Raw genomic sequence first — 14,525 nt, forward strand, 5'->3', positions numbered from 1 at the left:
ATAAATTTAGCCCAACTCAACTGTGACAAAATACCTTTCAGATGGAACAAAGCATGTAAAAAAAAGATTCTCTACATTTAGACCAGTTCTTATTATTTTATCATTTATCTCTTACATTTGTGAGGTTGATTTACTTATTTTAGAATCCAGCTTTGACCTTTATTCAAGAGACCAGATGGGTTGTCCCAGGGCCTGGCTGCCATCCCTGAAGCCATGCAGCCCTCACACCAGCAACCTGCGCTGAAATACAGTTCAAGTGCCAGGATCCCGCTTGTAGTGACTTCACATACAGGAAGGTGTGTATACCGTTGCCGATTCATTAGAAAAGAAAAAGATAGCAACATTCCACGTCCCCGGGGATGTGCAGGCTTGAGGGAGCTCTGAGACTCAAGACAGCATGCCATCTATACAATCGATCGATCCACTATGTAAGGCAGAGGAGTGGGCACATGAAGGCCATCACTTGACTTTGTAAAAGTTGCATTATGGGGTGACAGAGAGGGCTCTAGGACTTAAGCCACTGAACCGTCTGTACTTCATCCTCTTGTGAGTGGGCTTGAGAGTCTGAATGGAGTACATGCAGCGCTTGTCCTTGCTTGCCTGGACAACAAACGCACTACAGTGGTGGAAGTGAGAAAGTGTCCAATAGTTGCCACTTGACAAGGAACACGCAGCTGACTTCCGCCATCTGTTGTGCTTGGCAGCTAAGGTCTAAGCAGAGTTTGTGCAGGAACTTCTTAGCCTCCACCTCAGCCCCAGAGGAGACCCCATTTGGTAGTCACTCTTGACTCAGCCCTGAACATCCTTGACAGAGTCAGGCCATAGCTGGTCACGCAGGGGGACCTGGTCAGGCACATCTGTGGGTCACATCCTGTGCTGAATCTGCTTCATGGATTGCAGGTCCAGGGAGGGGCTTCCATGGCACAAAACTGTCTCACCTACAGCAGCCGCAGTGGGGCAGGCTTGCCGTGCATGGAGATTTTCCACAATTTTACTCTGTTGCATCTCTTGCGCTCATTGTACAAGCTGCAGATAATGGTTGATGCTGGCACATTCCTCACAGTTCTCATGATGCAGAAGGGAATTCTCAGGAGGTAGTTGCTTTTCTATAGGTTAATAGCAGGCAGATGGTCTCTACAAAGTCCCCCAAGAAAAAGTAGTTGCTCTCTGGAGGGAAGCCACCATACCAAATAGCCACGGAAGGTCACAGGCTATGAAACGCACTGCAGATTTTGAAGAGGACTCCAGCCATGGCCTGGTTCAGGAAAGCCTCCTAGGATCTGACTGTGGGCTTTGTTCTCTATCAGCTGCGTATTCTTTCCAGGACATGAGGCAGATGTGCACTCCAGCAGGTGCCTAATGAGAGTCTGGACTGAGCTTCCTGCTGCTAGAGTTGGCAGTGTGGCCACAGTGTGGGCTCTGCCCAGTCTCGAACTTGCATGTTATATTTGCCTTGGGAAAAAAAAAAAAACAGTTTATAGATTTTTCTGAGCATTTAACAAAACCTATGTTAACAACTTAATCATCCTTCAAAGTCAAGATGTTAGTTAGGTCTCTTCTTTGATGGCCTAGGTCCCCCACTTTACCACACGCAGAATGAGCTTGCTCAGCTTCTGGATATCGCTGTTGGCTCTCTTCTAGTTCCATTACGGAAAAGGAATTGACAAAAAGATTTTTATTACACATTTTATGTCTATTGCGGCCTTGATAAAAATCTCATGTTTATCAATTGCATATATGTCTATTCTTGGAAAAGAAACACACAGCAATAATGTAAGAAAAGGATTTTGATGTACATTAGTTAGAGGTGTTTTGATTAACACAAAACATTTTTCTGTCCTCTTTTTTTTTGGTTAGCCTTGATTATTTAAAAAAGAAATATTTATTGATTTGTCTGTTAGTTTATTTGTTTATTTAGAGACAGAGTCTCACTATGTAGTCCTGGCTTACCTGAAACTCGTTATGGGAACCAAGCTGGTCTGAAATTTATAGAGGTCTGTCAGCTGCTGCCTCCAGAATGCTGGGATTAAGGGCACGAGCCACCTTGGTGGTGGCACACACCTTTAATCTCAGCACTCAGGAGGCACACAAGTGGATCTCTGAGTTTGAGGCCAGCCTGGTCTACAGAGTGAGTTCCAGGACAAAAAGGGAAACAAAACAAAAACAAAAACAAACAAACAAAAGGCTTGAGCCACTACTCTTGGCCATATTTACATTTTGGAAACTGTTTATTTGTTTTATGGGAGCGTCATGTGTGGAGGTCAGAGGTCACCTTGTGGGAGGGTAAGTTCCCTCCTTCCAGCACATGGACTGTAGAGATTGGATGCAGGGCGTCAATCTTGGTAGCAAGTGACTTCCTGGAGAACCATCTTACTGGCCCCTGTTTTAGAAGAAAATTGTTTTTCAAATCTATGTATACAATATAAATTTTATAATTCAGCAAAACTTGGCTTATGGCCAAATAAATGCTGTTTTATGTAAACAATATACTTTTAGTAAAGTATGTGAAATGCTATTCTTTCTAAAGTATTTTGAGAATCGGATGTGTCTTCATATTGTACTTAAAGCATTTTACTGCTTTATAAATCATATTCAGCAGACTCCAACCACTGTAATGGGCTTATACAGTTTCCATACTCAAGGTTGGGATCAGTATAGATCGATCAGACTTTTCAACACTATATAACTGATTGAACAGTTAAGTCCTGACTATATGGTAAATTAAGATTATCTGGTTTTTTTGTTTTGTTTATGTTCTTTTTTGAGACAGGTTTCTCTGTGTACCCCTGGTTGTCCTGGAACTTGCTCTGTAAACCAGGTTGGCCTTGAACTCAGAGATACACCTGCCTCTGCCTCCAGAGTGCTGGGATTAATGGCGTTCACAACCATTGCCCAGCAAGATTATCTGTTTTCAAATCTTGATTTCAAATAATTTTATAATCTCTCTTGTGAGTCCATAGCAAGATTAATTTTTGAAACAAAGTTTTAAATTAATAGTTAGAAGCACTATATCCAAACTATTCTACTAGGAAGCACAAACCTTGTATTTCAATATTTACATTTTTGTTAAATCTGACAGACATAAAGTCTCAGATATTGATTGGTGTGGTGGCTTGAATAATAATGGCACCCATAGGCTCGTGTATTTGAATTCTTAGCCACCGGGGAATGGAACTGTTGGAAAAGATTAGCGGGTTAGAAGGTATGACTTTAAGGGAGGAAGTGAATCACTGAGGTGGGCTTTGAGGTTTCAAAAGCCCATGCCAGACCCAGAGTCTCTCTGCCTCTGAATCAGAATGGAGATCTCAGCCACTGCTCCAGCACCTGCCTGCCTGCCTGCTGCAGTACTTTCTGCCGTGATGATAAAGGACTAAACCTCTGAAGCGGTAAGCAAGGCCCCCATTAAATACTTTCTCCTGAGAGAGTCACCTTGGTCATGGTGTCTCTTCACAGCCATAGAACAGGGACTCACACAGTTGGTTACTCCCATGAGCTTTGTGCCACCGCTGCAGCAGCATATCTAGTAGGTAGGATGCCAGTGCGGATCAAAGGGTTTGTGTCTGGGCTGGTGTCTCTTTTGGTAGCATACAGAGTGCCTTCTCCGTGTTCAGTGAGTTGTATAGGTGTTGTTTTCAGTAATGGGGTCTTGCCGTCCATTGGTGGGGAGCAAACTATAGTCTTGGCAGCAGCCTAGGTTCCTTGGGGGTTCCCATGGGACCCTTGGGCCAATAATAACTCTATTACATGTAACCCAATCACAGTATTGGATACTTCATTTGGTGACAAAAGATGGCCACTGGAGCTCTGTCTCCCTATTATTTGGTGATTTCATTTATGTCATTTTCATATATATATGAAGCTTCTACTCTATTAGGTTTTAATAGTACCCTCAATGTCACTTAGTTCTAGCTGTCTTTGTTCAGCAATTTTAGCATGCAATAAGTTAATAAAAAAATGATATGCCTACCAATAGGCTCAATAACCTGTTAGTTTTAGAACTTCCAGAATGATTAACTCTTGCCCCTACTTTTTTAGACATAAAATAACACAGGAAAACAATTACAGTGAGTCAAAGTGCATTCTTGTACAAATTATAAGTTTATAAGATGAGTCACCTAGAATTCTCCTTCAGGGACACTAAGATGATACACTTACTAACTTAATTGTTATACAAATTACAACCTAGATTTCTTGTCAAACAAATTTCAGTAATTCAAATTAGCTCAATTCATTAAGGAAGAACCTGTTGAGGTTTGGAATGAAATTCACCCCCTCCCATGGACTCCTGTGCTTGACGGATGGTGGCACCATTTGGGAAGGTTATGGAATCTGTAGGGTGGATCCTCTTCTGAAGGAAGTAGGTCATGGGATTGTGACAAAGTCTAACATTGACTTAGAACAAATGATAAGAAGAAACTAGGAGAGAAGGAACATATCTCAACACAGCAAAAGGTATATATGACAGGCCTGTGCCTAGCGTTGCAGTCAATGGAGAAATTCCACCAAAGTCTCAAGTAAGATCAGAACATCTACTCTCTCTGCTCCTGTTCTGTACAGCACTTGAGTCTTTGCTGGAGCACTATGTCAAGAGAAGACTTTAAAAGGGTCACATATAAGCAAAGAAGTCAGAGACCTCAATTGAGGATGATATTGTTCACTAAGGACTTCACCAGAAATCTCTTAGCATGGATCAACACTGTCAGCAGAGAGGCAACATGAAATTAAACTATTAACATATTTTCATAGCAACTGTAATTAATTAATCTCTTATATTAACATAAGTGTAAATAGCTGTCTGTTTACCAAGAACAGAGAGCTGAGAAAGAAATTAAGGAAACGTTCTTATTCACAGTTACCTAAAAACCATAAAGTGTGTTTGAATAAAACTAAGTAAGAGAATGAAGAATGAAACGTAACAAAATGCTAGAATATGGAAAGACTTCTCAGGCTCATAGATTGGAAGCATTAATGTCCTGAAAATGGATGGACTACCAAAATCAATCAATAGGGTCAATATAATCACTATCAAAACTCAATGTCATTCTTCACAAAAATAGAAAAACAATCTTGAAATTCTTATGGAAGCACAAAAGACCTCAGCTAGCCAAAGAAGTCTGGAGCAAAAACCAAACCAAAACCAAAGCTGGAGGTAGCAACATACTGCATTTCAACTTATATTATAGAAATATAGTAACAAGGACAATACGCTACTGACACACAAAAAAGACATCTACATCAATAGAATAACAAAGGACCAAGAGAGTAATATAGCTAAGGCCACCTGATCTCTCTCTTTTATATATATATATATAAAAGAGAGAGATCGCTAAAAAGACATCCTCTCTAACAAATCTACTGGGGAAATTGGACAGCTAGAGGGAGAAGACTGAGACCAGATCTGTCTGTCACCCTGTGCAAAAGTTTCTATATGAATTTTTTTTTTCCAATTCTGTGAGAATCACATTGGGAGTTGGAGAGGGAGTGTATTAAATCTGTAGACTGCTTTTGTAGGATAACCATTGTCACAGCATTAATCCTACCAGTCCATGAGAGTTGGACGTCATTCCATCTTCTAGTGTCTTCTTCAAATACTTGTTTCCTACGTCCTAAAGTTTCCATTGTATAAGTCTTTCAGTTCCTTGGTTATATTTATTACAAGTTTTCCACGCTCAGAGAACCCTTCACACCTACTCTGTATCAGGTCATTTCCTCAGGGATAGTTTTAGGTGCTGAGAGGAGGGCAGAGGACAGCAAGCCATCCTGTCCTGGGCCAGGGAGGTCCCAGTTCCCACACACTGTGAGTTAGAATCCCCCCAGGAGGCAGGATTGGTGGCTCCAGCCTTATCTCTTTACAACTGATAACAAGAGACAAGGCCTCTCCTCCTCTCCCAGTCAGCCATTCTGCCTGCTGGCTCTCTGTCTTGGTGGCAGACATTCAGCAGCTCTGTCTGAGGTGACATGCCAAACTCCTTTGATGGGGACTAAATGGCTGAGCCTGGACCACAGAGGCCTGCTGCAGAGCAAGTGACAGGACAGTGAGAAAGTTTATCAGCAGTCTGTCACCCAGGCCTCCCTCTGATGCTGCTCAGGCCCTGGACCCCAAGCAAACACTGGAGGTGGGACCTCTCATGCTGCTCCTTGTCTCTCACTCCTGTCTGCCAGGTGAGGCATTTCCTTCCTTCATCTAGTTTCCATCAATACAGTGTGGGTCTTCCACACCTCCTCTGAGCAGCTGGACATTGGCTCAGGTGATACAGTTCCTGCCTACCAAGCAAACAGCCACAGGAAACAACAGAAAGGCAGACCTGTGGGTGCCACAGTGTCTGCGAACTGCTTTTTGTAACTCCATGAAAACTCAGCCCAGGAGGCAATAGGATTGGCCAGGCTCACACTTCCATAGTGAGTCTGAATTCACTGGATCAATTCCCCAGCTCTCATGTATGCACTGAAATATATTTATAAAACTTTTAGTAAAAGAAATGAGGGGTTGGAGATTTAGCTCAGTGGTAGAGCACTTGCCTGGCAAGCGCAAGGCCCCGGGTTCGATCCTCAGCTCCAAAAAAAAAAAAGAAAGAAAGGGAAAAAAAAAGAAGAAATAGTGTGGAGGAGAGATTAGATTTGAGATGGCTCCTGACTCCCCGAGTATTATCTGGGAGTTCCCATGACACTCTGCACAGTGAACAATTTTATTTGTTTGTGTTTGTTTGTTTGTTTGTTGAGATAGGGATTCTCTATGTAGCCCTGGCTGTTCTGGAACTCCCTCTGTAGACCAGGCTAGCTTTAAACTCACAGAGCTGCCTGCCTATTCCTCTTGAGTGCTGGGATTCAGAACTCAGGACAATGAACCATTTTGAAATTTTCTTTGCATTTCTTGCAAAGAAATACCCTCACTTCCTTAGTGTATGGATGGTTTTCTTCATGTGGAAGTTTGTATTGATTTGAAACAATAAAATGTCCTTGTTTTGTACAAGCAACTGAACTGTGTTCTTCACCAGTAATAAACATTACATTTAAAGGTGAAATTTGTGTTTCCCTGAAGTCCTGAGGCCCCATCCTCTCTGTGGGTTTTGCCCACTGTGTTTGCCAGTCCCTGTCTGCTCCTGGAAGCTCACAGAGCCCTGCACTGGGAGGTCACAGGCTAAGGAGGCTCACCAATTCCTTCCTGGGGAACAGCCTGTTTGATGAAGCTCACATTTAAAGGAAAAATGGGTGAAGTCAGTGCTGAACACTATTGCAAATGTGGAGGAAACACTATTTTTAAGAAATGAGTTTCCACATTAAAGTCACAGGAGAATTTTCTACGTCTTTTGCAAAGTGTCCTCTTTTATGATAAGGATAGGGCTCAGGTCCTATCTTAGCAGATAGAAAACCTGAGGAGCAGCAGTCCCAGGTCATCCACTCTGGTGATTCCGGCTGCAGCCTGCAGCATCTCTGCTCAGACAAAAGGGATCATGCACAGATGGGCTGTGGGTTCATCCTAATGTCTCCATGGTCTTTTTCTCAGTGATCTACTTGTCCAAGGGCTTAACCACTCAAGGTTCAGCTTCCTCACCTGTAACATCAGGGAAGAACACTGTCTCCCCCAGAGAGTGCTGTGCACAGCAGAGGGCAGAGGAGGCTCCATGTGTGGAGGCAGAGGAGGAGGCAGAGCCTGCAGAGCCCCGCTTTGCCCTCCTGTTCAGCTTCCAGGACATATGGGAGCACTCCTCAGCTGCTATGTCCCACTGACCAGCCCTCCTCTCCAGCTGAGCCCTTCCAAATCTCCCAGTACAGGGACTGTCCAACAGTCTCAGTGTCCTATGTCCTGGAAAGCCCTTGGGTTCATGTTGGGATTTCAACCTTTTCAATTTCTTGGTTTTTTTCTAGTGAGGTTAAGGAGGCCTGTTGTCTGGTCCCCACTGGTTTTCATCAGGGATTGGCCACCCTGCTGTTGTCATAGCTGTAAATGGCACTGGGGAGGCAGGCAGCCTGGCCCCACCCCCACGCCCTCTGCAGCAGGACTCTCTCTAAGGGACAGCCCTTCAAGCCTGGATGGCATAGCAGCCCCGGGCTGAGGGCTTCAGCATCTACCCTCACAGATCTTCCTCCAGCCCTGTCATCTTCTGGTCTAGGCAGAGGGCAGGGACATCTCTGTTGTGCAAGTTTGTGCATCCTGTGACCTGCTACAGCGACGCTAAAGCCTGGAGGAAGGACATTGAGTTTCAACTCCTGAGGCTGCTGATTCCCAAGCACAGATGACAGGGGACTCATCAACCCTAGGTGTCAGTTGGAAAAGGCACCAAGCCAGGTAAGGACAGAAGTTACCCAGGTACTAGAAAGCAGGCTAGGGGGTTAACATTCTCAGGCATTTTTCATCTGAAAACCTTTCTAACTAATTGTATCTTCAAAATCTACAAGTGCTACAGTGATTACAACGCTTGTAATTTTTGTTAAATTATAACTGTTATATATATTTTATATACTGACTGACGTGTGAATTGTGCTTATACCGACTGTATGCTTGAAACTTCAACAATTTCCTTTAAACATCCCAGGCCTCTGTTCTTGACGACTGTGGTGTTACTGCTCATCGATCAGGGAAACAGTAAGTAACTTTTTTTTCTTCTTCTTCTGAGTTTCAGTCCTAAGTCACAAAATCCCCGTTTCCCCGTCATTATTAGTCTCTGACTTTGTTATTCTTCAAAGCCTATCAGAGAGAACCAGGCAGCGCCAGAGAAGTTAGCAATACCCTGTCTCCAAAGCTCCCAGGGGCGACACCGGACCGGACCCTGAGTAATTCCAGCAGAGAGAATGGCAGCCGGCAGGGGTGGCGCCCACGGGAGTCCCCTCCCGACTCCAGGACTTTGGGAGAGAGTAAGTCTTAATTCTGTGCCGTCCCGTGCAGTGGGGTCCTGAGTACCGGGAAAAGCAAACGGGATAAACCATGGGCCAAAGGAGACACCGCAGGGAGCATCTTTTCACCTTCAAGTTTTAAAAACGATAAAAAGGAAATTTTAGGGATGCGTTTATTCTGAAGTTTCACGGTTTCTTTGGCAAACCGAGCAGCTTTCCTCTGTCGCTAAGGCAACGGGCTCCTCCCTAGCATTCGGGCAACTCCAGCAAGCCCAGGGGCTCCAGGTGGCGCTAGCGTCGTCTCACCCATGGGTGGTCCTGCCTGGGAGGCCTGTGGTTAATCACTGTCCACAAAGTCACTGGCTATCTTTAGCAGTGGAAAGGAGAGTGAAAAGCAGCAACTTGGAGGGTGTCAAGGGCTGTCCCGGACCCCGCCCACATTCCTGCTGGCTTGTTTTTCAGCCTTCAGCTAAAGAGTGAGGTTTACCTAGCAAACACACTCAGCAGGCACGGTCCCCTCCCAGGCTGTGGCGCCCTGCCCTCTGCGGGAGGGGACTAGGGGAGCTCCAGAGGCCACTAGGGCTGCTGACCCAGGTCATCCTGCAGGTGTGGTCCCTGGATCCCGCTGCTGCCACAACGGAGGCACCTGCGTTCTGGGCAGCTTCTGCGTGTGCCCTGCGCACTTCACCGGCCGCTACTGCGAGCACGACCAGAGGCGCAGGTGGGTGGAGCGTAAGTGGGCTGGGCGGGGACCGGCCTGGGGGAGAGGGGTACACTGATGCGACGCTGACCTGTCCCGGCCTCTGCAGAGATTGTGGCGCCCTGGAGCATGGAGCTTGGACCCTCCACAGCTGCCGCCTCTGCAGGTGCATCTTCTCAGCCCTGTACTGCCTCCCACGCCAAGCATTCGGTCACTGTGGTAAGAGCACTCTCCCAACACACACACACACACACACACACACACACACACACACACACACACGTCGACCTCACACATTTGTGTCTTTGTTGGTAGTGGATGGCACACCAGTCCATAGGTCATCTGCTTGGTCCAGGAGTCAGAAATTAGAGCAAATTAGATCCGTGTCCCTCAACAGTTCCAACCGTTGTGAATCTGCAGTGAATTTATCGTCATTTCCATTTTCCTTGTGGGGATTGCTGGGTCTACAGTGATTTGCAAGCAGTATCTCAGAGCGTTGGGGTTCCAGGAGTTGCAAGATGCAGAGCAGAGTTAACTGGGAGCCCAGCTAGCTCCGCGGATCACAATGGGGACACAAGGACTTCACTGAGCAGGAAGGGAGGGGTGGCACACAGACACCTGATGTCCAGTGCCACACAGCCTTCCTTCTTCTTCTTCTTCTTCTTTTTTTTTTTTTTTTTTTTCCCTCCGAGATAGGGTTTCTCTGTGGCTTTGGAGCCTGTCCTGGACTAGCTCTGTAGCCCAGGCTGGTCTCGAACTCACAGAGATCCGCTTGCCAATGCCTCCCAAGTGCTGGGATTAAAGGTGTGAGCCTCCACCGCCCGGCCTTCCTTCCCTTCTTCTTCTTCTTCTTCTTCTTCTTCTTCTTCTTCTTCTTCTTCTTCTTCTTCTTCTTCTTCTTCTTCTTCTTCTTCTTCTTCCTGAGACAGGGTTTCTCTGTGTAGCCTTGTGCCTTTTCTGGAGCTCACTTGGTAGCCAAGGTTGGCCTCGAACTCACAGAGACTTCTTTTAACAGGAGCTGGCTTGTATTCCCCATGGCAGACAAGTCAGCAAAGGTTTACCCTTCAGCCCCATGTCCCACTCTTCCTCTGTCACTCCTGGGTGGTTTGGCTGCCCACTGTGTCCAAGGAACACTGCATGAAATGAAACACCCGAGCCGTTTTCTGCCTTTCTCCAGGCAGTCCTGAACTCCAGTGACTAGGGCTTCTGAAAATGTTTACATTCATCAAAAGTTGGACAAAGTAGTAAGATCCTCCTCCAGGGCTCATTTGATCCACTGATCCTGCTGCAGGGCCAATTGTAAATGGTGGATGACAGAAACAGAATATCTTGTTCAAGCTCTCAAGCTGACTGGTGGTCATGGGGCTTAAGGAGGGCCACCCCCGTGGTTGTGCTGACTGTATTCTTAGTCAGTGTGCTCCAACCACTTATCTCATTGGATTCTACCACAGTTTATGAAGTAGGTATCCTTCATAATCTATGGCCTCTCTATTTGAGGAAAATAAACTCAAGGATGAAACCTCTCCCTGGTAGCTAACAGACCACAAGAGTCACCCATGCGCCTTTTCCCATAAGAATAATTCTCAATATGAAAAGAATGTTTTCATGTGTGATCACATTATTTAAAGTGTTGAAAAGTGGCCATGTAACCCCAAAGAAACATAAGAAAAAAATTTTGAGATGCCTTCATGAGATATCATGTGAACATGAAAAACCACTTTTGAGATAATTATAATACTTTGATATGCTATCTATGGATGGGATAGGAAGGCTCGAAAATAGATACCATCCTACAAAGTTCTATCTTTTCCCCAGCAGCCCTCAGGCTAAAAGATCTCCAAAAGCCTCCTTGCTCTGACTGGGTCCTCCAAGTGAAAGAATGAAAAGCTTCCACCTAGCTGAGGTTAGAGCTAGTAAAGCCCTTCCCACTAGAGTAGCCATCAAGAAAGAATAAATGCTCATGAGCATCAACACTAATGAAGGGCTGCAGGTGGGACCCATCACTGGAGCCCTTGACTAGCATAAGCTGGGCCCTGAGTTCCATCTGCAGGAATGCAAGGGAGAAAAATCAATTGTCTCTTGTGAAGCACAGTGATAGCATATGTATTTAGAATGTCCTAGACCCTGGATTTAATCTCTAGCATCAAACGTGTGTGTGTGTGTGTGTGTGTGTGTGTGTGTGTGTGTGTGTGTGTGTGTGTTGGGGCGGGGGGACTGCTGGTATGGTAATCTGAACATGAGATGGACCCAGACCACGCTGCTACAATTTCAGTTTTCTGTTTACATTCATTTATTATGTGTACATATGTGTTGGTGCGCATGCCATATATGTGCAGGTGTCCGTGAAGGCTGGAAGAGGGCTTGAGGAACCAGAGCTACATACAGGCTGTTGTCAGCCACCAGACTTGGGTGCTGGGAACTGAACTCTGGTCCTCTGCTAGAGCAGCGAGCACTCCTAACCACTGAGCACCTTCTAGCCCTCAGTTTTTCCTTTAAACAGCGCATCTGGCAACAATAAAACAAAACAAAACAAAACCAGCCAACAAATAAATGGATAAAGACAGCTGACAACAAGGGGCTTCCATCAGAGTCTGGTTCTCACAGTCTGACATGTTTTCCTCGTCACAGAAGTCTGTAAAACTTCCAAGAGTAAATAAAAAAACAACAACCCAAAAGCAAAAATCAAACAAAAAACAACTTGGTCCTGTTGTCTGTTCAGCAATAAAGGCACATTGACAGGTAGCCGGTGGTCAACTTGATTTCTTTTCTTTCTTTTTCACATATGCCAAAAGTAATGGGCATAACAAAGGTCTCTAGCATGTCCAAAAATCTAGCAGACCTTTTGATAAATGTAGAATAAGATCTCAGGTGCCAGTAATAAATCATTTGCTAGTAACCGGAATTTTTTTCTCCCATAGTGTGGCATAGAATATTGGGGGTTCACAGAATAAGAAATGTAGGTTTTCTTTTTCTTTTCTTTCTTTCTTTTTTTTTTTTTAAGATTTATTTTATGTATTTGAGTGCAATATCTGCATGTACACCTTTATGCCAGAAGAGGGCATCAGATTCCACTATAGATGGTTGTGGGTCACACCGTGTGGTGGCTGGGAATTGAACTCAGGTCCTCTGGAAGAGCAGCCAGTGTTCTTAACTGCTGAGCCATCTCTCCAGCCCTGAAAAGTAGACTTTCAATAGGCATAAAATATTAATAAAACACTTAAAGTTTTTACCTAAATGTACAGTGGTGTTTTAATTTTTCTTTCTAATATCAATGAATCTCCTTGAGAAGCACACCACAGTGGTCACAGGACCAATCTGGGACCCCAGGTTATTTCACGGAGCCTGTTGAACCTGTATATTTGAACTTGTAGTTTGTGTGTGGGGATCCAGCTGCCTAAGGGGCCTGAATCTTCCTCTATGGCCTTCATTCTCTCAGAGAAGGTGACCCCGTATGATTGACCCTGACCTGAAGTTGTGTGCTTTTACCTGTGTATGGCCTAGATCTACATCAGAAATTTTCATCAATTGCTATCCTTCTTCCTCCTCCTCTTGCTCTTCCTCCTCCTCCTGGCCCTCCCTCCCCATTTTCCTTATTTGAGACATACAGAGTATCACTGTATATCTCTGGTTGGCCTGGAACCCGCCTACCTCTGCATCCTAAGAGCTAGGATTAAAGATGTGTACCACTCCCCCCCCAACATCAACATTTTTTGTTCATTTGTGTGGATTTTTGTTTGTTTTAGGATTTTTTTTTTTTAATGAGGCAATCCTTGGGGTTCTCTGGCTAACCAACTTACCCTAATCTGCAAGCCCCAGGTCCAAGTGTCTCGAGAAAAAAAAAATTTGGAAGGTGCCTGAAGAAGGACAACCAAGGTTGACCTCTGACCTCCACAAGCACGCAGATACCTTGTATATGCTCGTGAATACATGCTTGAACATAGACAAAGACACAAAGAACTAATCTGGACAGAGTTTGGGCCATCTGTTTGCAGGTGGCTGCAAACTGCTTTACATCAGTTCGAGAATCACGTATGACACTCTCATAGGCTTCCCTCTCCCACTTACGAGCTAAATGCGTTAGGCTATAGGAAGGACTGTCTGTTTGCCTGTAAAAACGACGGCAGCATTTCCCTTCAGCTTTCAGGGTTCCACAAAAATTTAGACGTCTCTGGATGCAGGAAAAACAAGCCTTTCACCTGTTTGTTTTGGACACATGCTAGGCAAGAGCTCTGTCATCCAGTCCCGAAGAATGAAGATGGCTGGACATGGTGGTACACACCTTGTGTCTCGGCATTCAGGAGGCAGAGGCAGGAAGTTCTCTGTGAGCCAGAAGCCAGCCTGGTCTAAACAGTGAGTTCCAGGCTAACCAAGGGTTGAATATTGTGACTATATATATATATATATATATATATATATATATATATATATATGTATGTACGACACACACACACACACACACACACACACACACACACACACACACACCGTGGGGCAGGTCTCGTAAAAGGGCCAGGCTCAGAGCCCGGCAGAGGAGGACTTCAGTGAGAATGTGTACAGACATCCCTATGGTCCTTTAGCCGAACCTGCAGCTCTGCGCTTTATGTATTCTCTGTGTTCTTTTTCAGACCTGAAAGGCTTCCTCTCTTCAGGGACCAGAGGGTCAGGTGCAAGCAGTGCTCTGAGTCTTCTGCTGCTCGGTCTCTTCCTTCATGGTGTGGCTGGCGAAGGCTGAGGCTCCTAAGTGCAATGACAGACTCTCCTGGGGCTGCGAGGAGCCACCCTTGATTGCACATGGCACCGCAGCATCCCAGCAGGAAAGCTGGGCAGTGGGCGTCTGCTGGAGTGTTATGTGTTGTAAATAACAGAATCGCTGAAGTGTGATGGATCCTTGTGCTATGCAATAAACATGTTCAAAAGTGAGCCCTCCTTGCTTGCTGAACCTCTTTTCAAGGTCTCCAATGGAGGCAAACCTCAGTATAGGAGCCCAGCATGT

The 14,525-nt window shown here is 45.1% G+C and overlaps 1 protein-coding gene across 1 annotated transcript; it reads left to right on the forward strand.

Annotated features, from left to right (window-relative positions):
* Nucleotides 1-8,234: 8,234 nt before the first annotated feature.
* LOC118569378 (cryptic protein-like) lies at nt 8,235-14,323 on the forward strand. The gene is made up of 6 exons (XM_036167145.1): nt 8,235-8,287; nt 8,535-8,584; nt 8,686-8,853; nt 9,439-9,553; nt 9,642-9,751; nt 14,158-14,323. Exons 1-6 carry the CDS (start codon nt 8,235-8,237, stop codon nt 14,262-14,264), a joined length of 603 nt encoding a protein of 200 aa, XP_036023038.1. The 3' UTR covers nt 14,265-14,323.
* The last annotated feature ends 202 nt before the right edge of the window (nt 14,324-14,525 follow it).

This window comes from Onychomys torridus, chromosome 18 (assembly GCF_903995425.1).
Source record: "Onychomys torridus chromosome 18, mOncTor1.1, whole genome shotgun sequence".
NCBI lineage: Eukaryota > Metazoa > Chordata > Mammalia > Rodentia > Cricetidae > Onychomys > Onychomys torridus.